Below are 16,302 nucleotides of genomic sequence, written 5' to 3'. Positions count from 1 at the left end.
GGAAAGTGTTAGGAAACCTGAACATATGTGTCACTACCAGAACCCTCTATAACAACAAACTATTCTAGGTTCTATTCTGGCAGCTTGACTCTTGGTTTGTGTAATATAGTAAGGGAAGCATTTCCATCTCTGAATATAAGAACTGTACAAGTAAATTTAGATACTGTAAAATCCAGAGAGTAGTGAATTGAAAGATGAGATTTTTTGAATTACTCACTTAGTTCCCAATCATGCAAACATTTATACACACAAGTAATGTTACATACATGAATAGTCCTATTGACTTCAGTGCAACTCTTCACAGCATACAGTTGTTCAGACAAATAAACATCTTCAGGATTAGGTACTTAGTTTCAAACAAACATTAATACATTTCATTCTTGTTTGATTGCATATATATGGTCTTTAATTACCCAGAACTTGCATGTTCTAATTGTTTAAATGTAAGCAGAAATTCAACTATATTTTGTTACAGAAACAGTCATTCTAATATTATGCAACATTAATGCAAGATTTCTCACCCTTGATTTTAAAATATCATACCAGAAAAACCATAATATTTTATGTAATGATGTCTAAATGTTGTCACAAAACTGAGATTTAAAGATTGGTTAGAAACCCTAAAGATACTGCGTAAGAAATTTTTATAAAGGTTAACTTGCACAGGAAGACTTTATACCTATTGTCTATGAAAAAAATGAAATCTCTGGTACTTACAGCCAATCATCATCATAGCAACCGCAAAGATCTTCTCGCCATCTGTAGTGGGGGCAATGTTCCCAAATCCAACACTGGTGAGGCTAGTCATTGTGAAGTACAACGAGGAGATATAAACAGAATCCTTGCTTGGCCCCCCTTCCCATTTCCCTGAACCTGTCGAGTTAAACCGATAAGGCGTTCCTATGGACTCCCCCAGCTGGTAGAGCCAACTTTCAGTTCGGATTGTGTTTGTATCCTCATTAATAACTTCATAATCTCCTATGCTGTACCAAATGCAAGCCAACCAGTGAGCGGCAAGACCAAACACACACACCAGCAGAACCAAGACAGCTGCTCCATACTCAATGTAATGATCCAACTTCCGAGCCACACGACCCAGCCGAAGAAGTCGGACTACTTTCAGTGAACTGAACAGGCTACTGATTCCCTAAAAGAATAAAGCAGAGCAGGCTATTAGAATTCATCATTACATTATTTAATGTTTTCTATCAACAGTGTTCATAATCTAGGCATGCAAACTGGCCACTGACACATGCCTGTAAAGCGACATTACAGTGAAGCGTATGAATGTCAGTGGCCTGTGTTTTCAGGGGGACATGCAAACCTTCTCTTCTGTTTCGATTCACTTTCACATGCCTTGGGTTTCTCTTTGAATTTCTCATTTCAGACCATTTGAAATATGCATAATGCATGTTAGAGTTGATCAGATATATAGCCATGTCTTCGCTTTGCTATACGTTCATAGGTTTAATCTATACAGTAACTCCTCGCTTAACATTGTAGTTATGTTAAGCGGTGTTAACCTTCACACTGCCACTTGCGTTGGCAAAACTTTTCTCTTTCACGGGGGGGGGGGGGGGGGGCTTTCCTAAGTCCCCGTGAAAGACAAAATTTTTGTCGACAACATCACAGTGTAGACAAGCCCTCGGTTCCCCCTTCTGGAAGATGGGGATAATACTTACCGTATCTACCTCGGATGTGCCACGACGATTAACTACAAAGGCTAAAAATGTCTAAGGATTTTGGATTCCTCTGTATTGGGATGTCCATCGCAACACCTCAAAGGAACCAGATTGTCCAAAAGTGCTGAGAACCCACCCTCTGAAAATCAGGCCCCTTTAAAATATCTGAACTTGGGCACCCAAAAATTAAGGCCCCCCAAATTACAAGTCACTTTTGAAAACTTCAGTAAATATTCTTCATGACACATCTTTGCAGTAGATACGATAAAGCTCCCACTGGGCTTCAAAATCTCAGATCTAAAGCGTGCACTACATAATGCTAAGTATCATCATTATCATCCAGATTTACACCATAAGTTTACAGAAAGCAAATTAAAAGAAAACAAAAACCAAACACATTTTGAGTGAGCTCATATATCTGATTTACCAGACACAGGAACTGCCTCTGACTAAAAAGATTTAAGTAAGCTCTCCAAACAAGTTTTAAGCTGTTTGTTTTAATAAATGTTTCTGGAGATGCATAGTTGCATAATTCTGGTCACCAGGTTTTACCGAAAGTTGTTCAGTCATGCTTACATATAATTTGCCTCAATGTTCTAGTTCCGGCTTGTTTAATGTAGCGGAACAATTTAATTTAGCTAATAACATATGATTTACATATTAACATAAGTCCTTTGAGGACTGAAGCAATGTATTTTTCTCTTTATTTCATTAATTTGTCATGATTATAGTTACCTATTTTGAAAAAAATGACACTGCTAGATGCTTTAACAATAAAAATCGACTTCAAGTGCTTCTGCTAATTGTGCTCACAAACATGTCCAAAGGGGACAGTGATATTTCTATAAAACAGAATAATTTGTAGAGATTTAGAAAAAGGGCCTAAAGTGATGTGTTCCCATCATATTTACTAGTTCTAACCAGGAATCAAATCACATATCAGCCTTCAAAAGTCACACATGCGATTTGTTCCCCAGATGGACAGGTAAGCCCACCTTTCCCATTTGTGCCATTCTTAGCTCTACTTCATTGACAGAAGGAGTATGATCGGTTGCTTGAAATTCAAAGGTTTAAGGACAAGAAGGCATGTAGGACCTAATGTCCAAAATAGAGGACGTGGTAGGTAGCCCTGCAGAAATATCCGTAACCCCAATAGAACAGCAACACACAATATACATATACATGAAAATCCGGGAAGGGAAAATCTAACCAATCATTTGCAAACCCAGTTCCCTACTTTGAAGTCTTAAATGCCCATTTGAGTATTCACATGCAGGTTTTGCCCTCCTTTAAATATCTGTCCTCTATTGTCAAGACATAGCACTGAGTTTCCCCCAACACACCTATGCTTTTTTATGTAATAATACGACATGCAAAAATCATTAATGTAACATTAATATGCCTTGTTATTATTCAGGGCCTGATTTACAACTGGGCCTCAGGTTTGCAGGCATAGCTTTTCATACACAAATATATTGGGCCTTCAATTCTGTGCCCACAATAAAATGCAGACAACTGGTAGGGTTTAGATATTAGCTATTTAAGTTGCAAGTACAAATAAATTGAAGCTTAAAACAGACTTACTGCATATGCAATCTGATTCAGGCTAACACTGTTTGTGCAAAATTGAGCCTACAAGTTACAGATCATCGCCGAAAAACAGTTCCAAAGTGCTAACATTAGAGCTGTGCTGCGGATGGAAATTCTGTTTCACAAAGGACTGAGATTTTGAAATTTGGTTTCATTCCAACTTGGAACAAACACCAAAAAATTTCAATGTTGTCTGTGAAGGAAAATGCCAAAAAAAAAAAAATTGGATCAGTAAAAAGTGATCCAAATTCAACTTTATAATACAAAATTTAAAAAAAGGAACGAAGTAATTTCAAAACAAAAATCAAAACATTTCATTCTAAAAGTGTTTGGTTCTTCCCCTTATCATTTCTCTGAAATGAAACTTCTGGTAAAACACCACAAATTTTCCAAGCAGTATAAACTGAACTGCATTCTCCCATGGATAGTTCCTTCTAGGGCTATGATTAATCGCAGTTAACTCACGCGATTAACTAAAAAAAAAAAAATTAATTGCGATTAATCGCACTGTTAAACAATAGAATACCAATTGAAATGTATTAAATTTTTTTTTATGTTTTTCTACATTTTCAAATAAATTGATTTCTATTACAACACTGAATACAAAGTGTACAGTGCTCACTTTATATTATTATTTTTATTACAAATATTTGCACTGTAAAAATGATAAAAGAAATAGTATTTTTCAATTCACCTCATAAGTACTGTAGTGCAATCTCTTTATCACGGAAGTGTAACTTACAAATGTAGATTTTTTGTTAAATAACTGCACTCAAAAACAAAACAATGTAAAACTTTAGAACCTACAAGTCCACTCAGTTCTATTTGTTGTTCACCCAATCGCTAAGAAAAACAAGTTTGTTTACATTTATGGGAGATAATGCTGCCAGCTTCTTATTTACAATGTCACCTGAAAGTGAGAACAGGAGTTCTCATGGCACATTTGTAGCCGGTGTTGCAAGGTATTTACGTGCCAGATATGCTAACCATTCGTATGCCCCTTCGTGCTTCAGCCACCATTCCAGAGGACATGCTTCCATGCTGATGATGCTCATTAAAAAAATAATGTGTTAATTAAATTTGTGACTGAACTGCTTGAGGAAGTATTTTATGTCTCCTGCTCTGTTTTACCCGCATTCTGCCATATATTTCATGTTATAGCAGTCTTGGATGATGACCCAGCACGTGTTCATTTTAAGAACACTTTCACAGCAGATTTGACAAGCCGCAAAGAAGGTACCAATGTGAGATTTCTAAAAAATAGCTACAGCACTCAACCCAAGGTTTAAGAATCTGAAGTGCCTTCCAAAATCTGAGAGGGATGAGGCGTGGAGCATGCTTTCAGAAATCTTAAAAGAGCAACACTCAGATGCGGAAACTACAGAAACCTGAACCACCAAACAAGAAAAGCAATCTTCTGCTGATGGCATCTGACTCAGATGATGAAAATGAACATGCGTCAGTCCACTCTGCTTTGGATCGTTATCGAGCAGAATCCATCATCAGCATGGACGCATGTCCTCTGGAATGGTAGTTGAAGCATGAAGGGACATATGAATCTTTAGTGAATCTGGCACATAAATATCTTGTGATGCCAGCTACAACAGTGCCATGAGAACGCCTGTTCTCACTTTCAGGTGATATTGTAAAAAAAGAAGCAGGCAGCATTATTTCCTACAAATTGTAACCAAACTTGTTTGTCTGAGCGATTGGCTGAAGTAAGACTGAGTGGACTGGTAGGCTGTAAAGTTTTACATTGTTTTATTTTTGAATGCAGTAATTTTTTGTACATAATTCTACATTTGTAAGTTCAACTTTCATGATAAAGAGATTGCACGACAGTACTTGTATTAGGGGAATTGAAAAAAAATATTAATTTTGTTTTTACAGTGCAAATATTTGTAATCAAAAATAATTATAAACTGAGCAGTGTACACTTTGTATTGTGTTGTAATTGAAATCAATATATTTGAAAATGTAGAAAACATCCAAAAATATTTAAATAAATGGTATTCTGTTATTAACAGCGTGATTAATTGTGTGATTAATCAAGATTAATTTTTTTAATCGTGAGATTAATCATGATTAATTTGTTAATCACTTGACAGCCCTAGTTCCTTCATAGTTTTTCTGACCAGCTCTAGTTAATGTTTTTGTGCTAATACTAGTTTGCACACATTGAACAAACATGCATATTTAGTTACATGTTTAACATCCTATATAGTAACTGGCAAAGTAGAGTACTTAAATGTTACTATAAAAACCTTAATTTTTGCTTTTTCTGACATATGTTTTAATATAAAAGCTGTTGTGTTAGCATATTTTGCATTTAACTTTTTTTCTTTTTTTAAATAAAAGAAATTAAAAGAAACCACCCAAGAAGATTAACACTTCATTGCTCCCAATTAGGCTTTGGAGTTGACTGTCATTATGGAAATTAGTAAAAATTTTATGTTGATGCACTAAAACAGGGGTGGGCAAACTACGGCCCGCGTGCTGGATTTGGCCCCTCAGGGCTTTGGATCCAGCCTGTGGGATTGCCCCTCCCCCATGGCACCACGGGCCCCGCGCCGCTACCAGAAGCGTCTGGCACCATGTCCCTGTGGCCCCTAGGGGAGGGTTGACACCATTGCCTGTGGGTACCTCCCCCGAAGCTCCCATTGGCCGGGAATGGGGAACCGCAGCCAATGGGAGCATTGGGGAAGGTACCCACAGGCAAGGGCAGCATGCGGAGCCCTCTGCCCACCCTCCCCCAGGGGCAGCAGGGACACGGTGCCGGACGCTTCTGCTAGCGGCACAGGGCAGGGGCAGGGGCCGGGGCCGGGGCCGGGGCCAGGGCAGGCACGAAGCCTGCCCTGGCGCCGGTGCATGCCACTGCCACCCCGGAGCCGCTCCAGGTAAGCAGTGCTGGGCTGGAGCCTGCACCCCAAACCCCTCCTGCACCTCAACTTCCTTTCCTGAGCCCTCTGCCTGCACCCCAACCCCCTACCACACTCCACACCCCTCCTGCACCCCAACCCCCTGCCCTGAGCCCCCTGGTACACCCCGTACCTCTCCTCTGCCCCAACCCCTTGCCCTGAGCCCCTTCCTGCACACTGCACCCCCTCCCACACCCCGCACCCTCTCCTGCACCCCAGCCCCCTGCCCCAGCCCTACATTCATGGCCCTGCATGCAATGTCCCTACCCAGATGTGGCCCTCTGGCCAAAACGTTTGCCCACGCCTGCACTAAAAGAAACAGAACCCAGTTTGCTCTATCTTAGCTGTGCTGCCTCTGTTGGAAGCAGTAAAGACTTAATTTTATCACTGAAGTCAGCATTGAAGATATGAATGCACACAAAGAATACATCTCTTGGCTATGAATGTGCCATTTTTAGATTGCCACTTTCCAGAGTAGAATAACGCTTTACAGTTATTGTCTATTTTAATGCTGCTGTTATCGACACAGAAACAACCTATTTCATCGTACAGCAGACAGCAACAGGTTAGCTTCAAGAGGTCACACAAGAGAAATGCCTCAACTCAATATACTCCCACTTGATGCTTCTAATTCTCTCAGGATTACTACTCATATACACACTTGAGGGACAGGTTAAGAGACACACATTGAGCTCCATCTGCCAAAGAAGAAATAAGTTTCAGTTCATTAGAGCTGGAAATGGTGCTACACATCACCAAGAATTACCAATTTCTGTACTGCAAAGGAGCCCTTTAGGGAACACCCGTAAGGAAGATGTGAGTGTAGGACAAGTTTCTCAATACCAGCAGTCCCCTGTGAAACAGTGACTGGACATATTTCTGTGAAGTGTTGCTCCACACTGTTAAGCAGCTATGTAAAAACTGCACCTCATCTTTCATCAGATCTGTTTCTTGGGTGCTTTCAGAGACTAGGAACAGACCTGAGTAACCAAGATGGGGGGAGTAAAAATAAGGATTTTTTACTCTGTTTTAGTCCTGTTTGCCATGCAGAGCCAACACAACGAAGGAAGAGCAAGCCAGACTCCATTCCTTCTCATGTATCATCTATAGAACGGTTTACCCAGTTCTAGCAAGATCCCGCCATGCAAACACACTGAGGGTGATAAGGGTGCACAGTTGTTCTTCACAGCAGAATATGGCCAGCAGAACTTTTATTTTTGTTATTGGTGATTCATGAGAAAGAAAGAAAGTCCAGCTTCAGTCTCCTCTGACGTATAGCACTGGCATTCAGAGGAAACAAGTCTTTGCTTTGTCTCTCAAAGTCTCCTGATAAGATCCGGTGCATGTACAAGTAACATGGAGCCCTGTGATGTCACTTTTGCAAAGTCATTTTTCAGCTTAAACTGCACTTGAAGCAAACTGCACTTTTTGAGTAGCATAAAGACAAGCAAGCCTGGTTGCTGAAGAGGAGTATATTTGTGACCCATGCTTTTCAGGCCAAGAAGAGTTAGCGAAAAGATTATTCTCAAAATGCTGCCAAATAACATTTTGGTAGTCATATGCCACAAATTAAAGCTACTCATTAGGTACTCTACACATGAGCACCTGATTTTCCAGTTGTGCATCACTGCTTTGTATCGTGCATGTTTTGGCTTCATTCTTCTCTCCCTTTTCTGTTGTGTCACATACCGGTTGAGAGTTCCTCACATCAAACACACATAGCTCATGAAAACTCAGATTAATCTTGAATTGATGCACAGGACTGGGATTCAGGAGATATGCATTCTAGCTCTGGCTTTGCAACAGGCTGCTTGCAAGACCTTGGGTGAGTCACGCAAGGTCTTGTGTCTTGATTTCCCAAATCTGTAAAATAGGGATAACAAGTCATCCCTAGCTCACATGGGTAAAGGGAGGGTTAATTCAGTTTGCAAAGCATTTATTATTAATTATTGCTGTTAATTTGTATGGGAGAGGCATATTTTGTCATCCATAGTTCAGCTCACACAGGTCTGAAATCACTGAAGAACCGGGCTCTAGCTGAAGAAAGTATAATTTTATGTAAATAATTTTAAATCATATTTTTTACACACCACAACTGAAAAGTGAACACGCTTTATAATTCCCTCAGGGCATGATGGAGGATGAATAATTTTAGGGAAGATTGGAAATAGTTTTCAATTTATATCTCCTGGAGCCTTCATTAAGGATAGCAGGTACAGGTTAAATTTACACAGTCACATTCTACTCTTCAGGACATTGCGTATAGCCTTCTTCATGCATAAAATGCAGGAATATGTTTCACTCTTATTATAAACACTGTGGTTGGGAACCAAGTATGAACCAGAGGTAGTGGGCAGAATTTTTTAAAAGAGGGCTTAGTGTTAGCCTAACACTGGCTCCCCTTGATTTCAACTGGCCAAAGCACCACTTCTGAAAATCCTGCCTGTCATGTTTAAGGGCTATAGGGAGGTTTATGGCAATGTTGAGGTTTAATATAAGTGGAGTGAGATGTGGAGGCCAAAGAGTAAATCATTATAAGGACTGGAATAAAGCTAGATAAAAGTAAATGAGTTATTTGTGCAAAATTGCAGACAGATGACCAAATTCACCACTGGCATAAGTGGGGCAATATTCATTTAAACCAATCTTGCCCCATTTATTTTAATGTGATTCTAGATTCAGTTTCACCACTGCATTGCTCTAGATATCTGAAGTGTCATGATAACCCTAATTGTAAACAATACCATGATTAGAACTGTTCACTTTGTCATTTTTAATTTTCTGATTTTCTGTTAATTAACAGAATTTCATGTTAATTGAACATGACCTTTCCTACAGATTACTATTTTTGCAGCCAAGTTATGAGATAACATTGTACTCACAAGCTGTAATTAAAATCTAAGCCTTCTGGTTACCACTAGGGCTTTTAGTAAGGGAACAGCTGGAGATCTAAGACCCATGAAGCTTGTTTTTGGTCAGAGCTCTGAGATTCCAGTTTTCCAGCATCCAGATAGAACATAGACACCAACCATGCCCATAATACAGAGGTGGAAAAGAGAGATCAAGAAAAAAACCCAGCAAATACATGGGAAGTAAATGTAGAGATGGGTTGAAAACTGATAAAAGGCTAATGTGTCCAGGAAAAGATACACATTGTTTTACATTGATCTGTAACAAAGGGAAACAAAGATAAAGGAAATTTGTCAGTAAATTAATATTTCATTAAGCATTGTAATTTGGGGATGAGTGTCAAATTAAGAAGTCACCTCAAATTAATGGATCTATTTACCTTTGTTTCAGTGATACTGGTATAAAGCAAGTCAACTCCAGAAGCTTTTTCCCTATTTTGAAAAAAAAAAAATACAAATGTCCAATCCATATCTGGGGTCAGAACTACTTTTGGCATCTAGTACCAGTCCATCTTAAATTCTAATCTGATACCTGTTATGAAATAGATTATAAAGCAACCAACCATTTATCTACTCAAATAAATACTCTTTGCCATCTCATCTGATTTGCTGCCTCAGATCAATAAAAATACTCTAAACTGAAGAAAACAGGGTAACTGAATCCAGTCTTCTAGAAGATGTTTCTCTTTCTAAGCACTTTAAGTATCACTCTAACAGCAGTTTTCTGAAGTAATGCAAAATTTAATACGCTCAATTAGCTCTTCTCCTCGGACAACAGCTATCACCGTATGTTCTCGCTGAAGATGTAATTTGATATATTAATTCTTTTAGATTTATATAGATAAAATAGCAGCCCACATAAGCTACTCATTCTTCTGCAGTGTGATAAATCACGTATCATGCTTTGCCAAGATCTGAGAAAGTAGCCTTGGCACCCAATGTATAAATTATACCTCTACTTATCTGTGACTTGGAGATAAATCCTATCCAGGCCAGCATTACAAGGGAAAACAGGGGATGCTGGCAGATGGACACTCTGCTGCAGTTATCTTGCCAGCCAGGAGTCCAGAGAGCAGGTCCAAGGGACACAGGGTAGGGTGTTCTTTGCTGCTGCTCTAATAAGGAACAGTGTGTTCTCCCAGCTAATGTGTGTTGCTGATTGCAGCGGAATAAGTCCTCTTGCCATCCAACTGCATCTACAAGGAGGTGTGGTGCACAGACTGGCATATTCACCAGTATTCTCTCCTATCGCTTGGAGAAGAGATCCTTTTCTATTTATTGAGGTGGGGTGGGGGTGGGGGAGGAGAGGATTCCTCTATGTTCCTCTTCCCAGTTCAACAGAAGGCAAAATCAAGCCCAGTGACTGAATTGTGTAATAGCTTCTATGTCAAAGTTCTCTCTTCATCTGGCATTTGTTTACTTAATACTAGATTCATTGATTTCAGTGGGAACAGGAGCAGGCCCCAAATGAAAATAAAAACTAAAGCCTCAGATTTAACAAATTTGCTGCTTCTGCCCTTTCAGCACTGATACAGCAATTGCTCCTGCAGGAAGTCAGCTAGTGGCATTAAGACAATATACATATTTCCTTGAGAAGTTATTTTGTCATTGAAATCAATGCAGTCATGAAGCAGAATATTTTCAGTTGATCAGAACCACAAGCAATGTCATCAGAGCAATAAGAATAAGGTCCATGGACCAAATTCTGCTCTCAGTTACTCTGGATCTACAGTAGTATAACTCCGATTATTTCAGTGGAGCTTCTCCAGGTTGACAGTGGAGTATCAGAGCAGAGATTGGCTCTAAAAACTTAAGAGTTTTCCCCAATAATTGCTCTTTTACTGCAATCATTTGTTACATGCTGCCCCCTGCAAAAAACACCCAAATCTGGCCCGATAACTAAAATTATTGCAGTTAAATCAGAATAGCCAAAAAATAAACTTGCAACAAAAATAATCAAATTAGCTCAGTGAGAGGGTCCTTGTGATGACACTACATCCAGCCCGGCCTCGTTCTTAAATTCAGATTCCAGCTACAACTCCAGCTGACAAGGTTCTTTCAAACTCTGCTAAACACAGTTTTCCAAACCTTAAAGCTGCAGTAACCACAACAGCAACCGCAATCTGTAAAGTTCCATATCTGTGTCAATGGTAGTTCTGAGGGCAAACTGATTGTTACATTGGATTCAATGATTATGGGAGACGTACCTGAGAAGGGAAGGGATAAGTATATGCTAGTATCATGATTTATTCATGTTATACACTATTTGTGTTTGTCAGGAGTGCATGATTCCATTTACTGGGAGATTTTATGCTCAGAACTTTAAAAGTGGGTAAACCCTGTGATTTCCCTATTCACATAAGCCTTCTTTGCCAACATGTACATTAAAGCGATGAATTTACAGAATGGCTATGACATGCCTAACTCAAATTAGAGTTGGTCAATTATATAGCCATATTGCTGCACAGCTTACAGTTGATTAGTTGCTCTGGGTTGCCAATAGCTTGTAGAGATTAACTGAATGGCAATCAAACCATAGGATCTATTCTTGAAGCCATTAGTCAGCCAGTGAGAATCTGCCTGCATCAGGTCTGAGTAAAAGTCTTAAGACTTGAGCTGATAACAGGTAAAAGTGAAAAGATGGTAAATATGAAGGAAGAGCTAAACAATTTTTGAAGAACGTTAACTTCCCTCTAATGTATCGGGATGGAAATTCCACTAGACTTCATTAGAATCATTCAGCTTGTCTTAGGTTATTTCTGATGGTCCCTCTTGGGTTATGCTGGAGGACCATGAGACCAGCAGACCTGTTGCTCAGCTGGAACATGGGCTTGGAAGGGGTAAATCAGATGAAAGAATGCTTGGACCAAAATTCCAAGTATCTTAAAGACAACACGAAATCAGACTGGTAGAAACTATAAATATTCTAGGGGAGTGGAAAAAAATGTCCCCACTTTTTGCATGTGAGAAGGCCTCAATAGAGATTGCCACAATCGCAAAGGTCTGACTGGACCCTGTCTCTTGTGCAGGTTTTGAATGTGCAATATTCAATAAAAAGTGGAATTCACTACTCTACAAACACTGCCATATACTTGGTATTCATGAAAGTGAACACTCTATAAAGGAAAAAAGAGTGGCATTACATTTGAAAGAGGGTGTAAAAATGATTGACTGATATGGGGATGGAGAGCTATGGAGTTTTGCGAGGCGGGGTAAGGAGGGAAAGGTTTAAGAGCACAGCAAAGTGGGAGAGCCTTACATCATACTAAATCAGACATTTCTCAAAAGCTCAGAGTTCTAAATGTTTCATTGTATCTCCACTTAAGTCCAGCCATTTTTAGTGCAGCCAGTATCCATTTCCCAATATACATGCCCAAGAACTGAACTGCAGTTTTTTTTATCCTGGACTATGGCATGTATAATCTGCCTCTTGTGTAAAAACACTCCACAGAAGTTGGGTTAGGAATTGTTTTCCTTTTGCTTAGTTTAGCCACACACTTAGGCCTGGTCTACGCTCAGAGCGACACACAGGGTACATGTAGCTACACGCTATGGTGAAAAGCAATCTGCGCCTATGTTGTCATGTGTAGCTACATGTGGCAGCGAAAAGCTATGGCCGCAGGGAGCTGCTGGAGCCTTTCCCTGCTGCCTCCCACACTGCCAGAGCCTTTCGCTGAAGGCGAACAGAGAGCAGAGTAGGGTGTGTACCCTAAGGTTCTGGTGTGTCTGTACTTTACTCACCTAAGCAATGCCTCACTATCTACACTGCTATTTATACCCAGGCTAGCTGGGCATGCAGTGTCTGGACTCTACATGCCGCTGTAAATGTAGACGTGGCCTTAGAGAAGATTCATTTAATTACCACAGTTAACAGACCCACATCCAAAGCACTTTGTTGTTTCCCAGTCAGAAAGGAATCAAACAGGAAAGATGAACAAAACTAGGTAGGAATCTGCTCACACACACCAGTAAATAACTTTAACACTACTTGAAATGTAGCTGCGATAGTCTTTGAAAAGCAACTGGAAGGTTTCAAAGTTAGCAAGATTCCATAAAACTCAGCTGATTTAATGTCTTTTCTTTCCAAACTGACTCCTCTTTGGACCTGTAAGATGGCAACCTTCCTCACCGGCCAGGAGAATTATCAGCTGCATTCAAATCAATCTTTAGCCCTTGCTTCCAGATTCCATTTGTTGTCCAAACCACCAAACAACTCACAAAAGGAAAACAAACATTTCCAGCTGGAGCTTTCTACCCACACGACACCCAGGCTTCCCACCAGGAGTCTCCTGAAATGGTCTCTAAGGAAGGGAGACTACCCCTGCCTGCAGCTTCTCTATCTCCCCCTTTCCTGCAGCTCTTTATAGGAACACCTGTCCCCACCACTTCTCAGCTGCATCTGATTGGTAAATAGAACTGGCTGGCCCCAGGACTCTTGTCCTTAAAGGGGCAGGCCACCCTGTTACCTGACTATACTTATCACCACCATCTATTCCTTTATCCTCTTCAAGGTCAGGGATTATGTTCTTCCACTTCGTCATTAAAGCCCCTTCCTTTGGAAGATAGGTATCTTCTTTGCCTGAATGCTAGATTTTTCTCTAATTCATCTGGCTAGGCAAACGTGAGTTAATTTATATGTAATACATCTTTCCTCACGACTTTTCAGTATGCATATCTCTGTCACCTCAATTCATAAGAGTGATGGATAGTTCTCAATTTAGTCAATGTCAGCCAATAACTGATTATAGTGGCTCATGTTAGTGCAGCTAGAGTTTAAGTCTCTTCAGCACTTCCACTATAAACTCCCTTATTTCAGAGATTTATATGGCGGTGACACAAGTGGATTCCATTCCTGCCAGGAGATTTCATGACAGGATCACATGTTACCAGGGTAACAAGTCATTGTTTCCAGTGTCTTATGAAGTTATGGGCTGAAAACTGCATAAGATACAAAGGTCTGTGTGAAATTGCTCATGCCACCACTGCAAAAACATGCTTCAGCTTGGCTTTGGCATTTAAGGTCTTAGACTGCATTGGTCTTGACAAATTCCTAACAAGGAATCTGTCATAAATCTATTGAGGGATACAAGACTACTATGTCACTGACTTCTATTTTTGTTAATTCTGGCAACTGAAGCTTCAGCACAAAAAAAGTAACATTATACCCAAATCTATGTGGATTTTCCTTGAGTGGGGAAAAATTTATGGTCAGTCTGAATACTGGCATATGATATTTGATGCACATTTTCAAGAGAGATCAGTACTATAGGGTTTATGAGAAGTGGAAGACATTTTAGAACAACCCCTCATCTTACGCAAGCTAAACTGGAATCCACTGTACCATCTTAACCTCAGTATGTACTGTTATAAATCTAAGTCTGGTACCATGATGATTCATTCGTCAATGAAAGACTTCCATTATTTGAAGTTCCTTACCAGTTCAAGGAAGGGTTTTGGCTTTTAATTGTAGGAATAACTCGCCAGTGTGGAAAAGACTGGAAAAAAGTTCTCCAATGTTCCTTTTATTGGGAGCAAGAGGGAAATCTCTCCATGGATAGTCTCTCTTTTTTCTAAATATACAACTTTTGAGAGGGTGGGGCATAGTAAGGGGGGACAGGTGTTCTAGATGTTTGAATGCAGGATTTGGAGCCAGCAATTCCTACTTTAATCTGATCTCTGATTCTGTGTTCTTGAACCAAGCACTTACCTCTCTCCCTCCGCCCATCTGTAACATGTGGCTATTCACATTTACCTACTTCGCACAGGAGTTGTGTGGATAAGTTAGTTAATGACAACAAAGTGTTTTAGAGACAAGACATTGTAATAAATCTGTATGGAACTGGAATTTTCATTTTGTTGGACATTCTGTGATTTCAAAGTTTATTTTCATTCCTAATCAGAAAAAAAACAAAGAATTTTGAGATTGCCCACAAAGTGAAAAAAATTGGGGAGGGGGGGAGAAATCAGCTCAGATCCATTGAAATATTTTGTTTTATGTTATAATTATAAAATAAAATAAAAATTTAAACCAAAAAGCTGATGCCTGCTGCTCTGATAAGAACAGAACAAAACATTTTAACCTTACTGAAATACTTCCCTTCATTTTTTCCCCCAAAGCAAAAAGTTTCCAACCAGCTCTAGTTCTAAATATTCCTATGATGGTGGATCCATCAGTAGCTCTGGGATTGTGTGTGTTATTTTTATGCTGGGGCGAAAGGGAGTGGGAAAGACACGGTATTAAAAATATTTTATCTAAAACAGTTGATTTGGCACATGCCAATATTTATTTACGTGATCTGGCCTTATCAGTTGCGGCCAAATCTGGCCCAAAAAGAGTTCTACAATATTATCCACAGTCAATCTTGCCATCACTAAAAAATAGGGCCACTTATGGTGAATACAGGTGTCAGCTCATGATACCACATGCTGTTCATAGATTTATATATTTCAAAGCCAGAAGATACCATTAGATCATCTGGTCAGACCTACATAACACAGGGCATAGAATTTCACCCAGTTACATCTGTACTGAAACCAATACCTCAAGAATTGTTCTATTATAATTTTTGTGGTATGGGGCCATCGGGATCTCAGAGCATAAAACTGCACAGATTCCAGTGCACCAAAAAAAATATCCCAGTTTATTAATACCAAGAAAACCAAACAATGTAAGGACAGAATAAAAGCTCACTATCACACTTCTCTACCAACAAATGATTTTGCCAGTATGCAAGCATGAATTGTAGAAATCCAAACTCCTGCATACAAACAGACATGGACGCCAAATGCTTTTAATGCTCAAATGCAAACATGAGCACCTCCAGCCTTCCTCCACAAGAAGATTCAAGAGCTAAATGACTCCAAGTGTCATAGTTAACTGAAGAGAGCCAACAGGTCTGTGGAGCAGTAAGGTACAAAGTGTTTCACGCATCAGATTCAGATGAGGCACCTCATATAAATCAATCCTTTATGTACATCACATGAATTATGGCATTTTAAAGAAAAAAATTGGCTTGTCAAGCTAGTTCGTTACTGACATCCATCTTTCTTTACAAAGAATGATTAGATACAGATGAAATTACTCAGCTTTCACCTGCTCTGATGAAGCCAAATAAGGATTCTGTTCTCTCTTGCTACAGTCAACACAGGGAAACACTGAAGGAGTAAAATATGATTTTATAGTCTTTACCTCATTTTATTAAC

The 16,302-nt window shown here is 39.5% G+C and overlaps 1 protein-coding gene across 3 annotated transcripts in view; it reads right to left on the bottom strand.

The window, feature by feature from the left end:
• KCNH1 (potassium voltage-gated channel subfamily H member 1) overlaps positions 1–16,302 on the bottom strand; it is a 302,534-nt gene that overhangs the window by 221,150 nt on the left and 65,082 nt on the right. For all 3 annotated transcript variants that reach the window (XM_043543694.1, XM_043543695.1, XM_007058018.4), the window contains one exon: positions 718–1,147. In XM_043543694.1, coding sequence (XP_043399629.1) covers positions 718–1,147 — 430 coding nt within the window. The remainder of the gene's footprint in view (positions 1–717; positions 1,148–16,302) is intronic.

This window comes from Chelonia mydas, chromosome 3 (genome assembly GCF_015237465.2).
Source record: "Chelonia mydas isolate rCheMyd1 chromosome 3, rCheMyd1.pri.v2, whole genome shotgun sequence".
NCBI lineage: Eukaryota > Metazoa > Chordata > Testudines > Cheloniidae > Chelonia > Chelonia mydas.
This window is presented reverse-complemented; position numbering and strand designations above follow the sequence as displayed.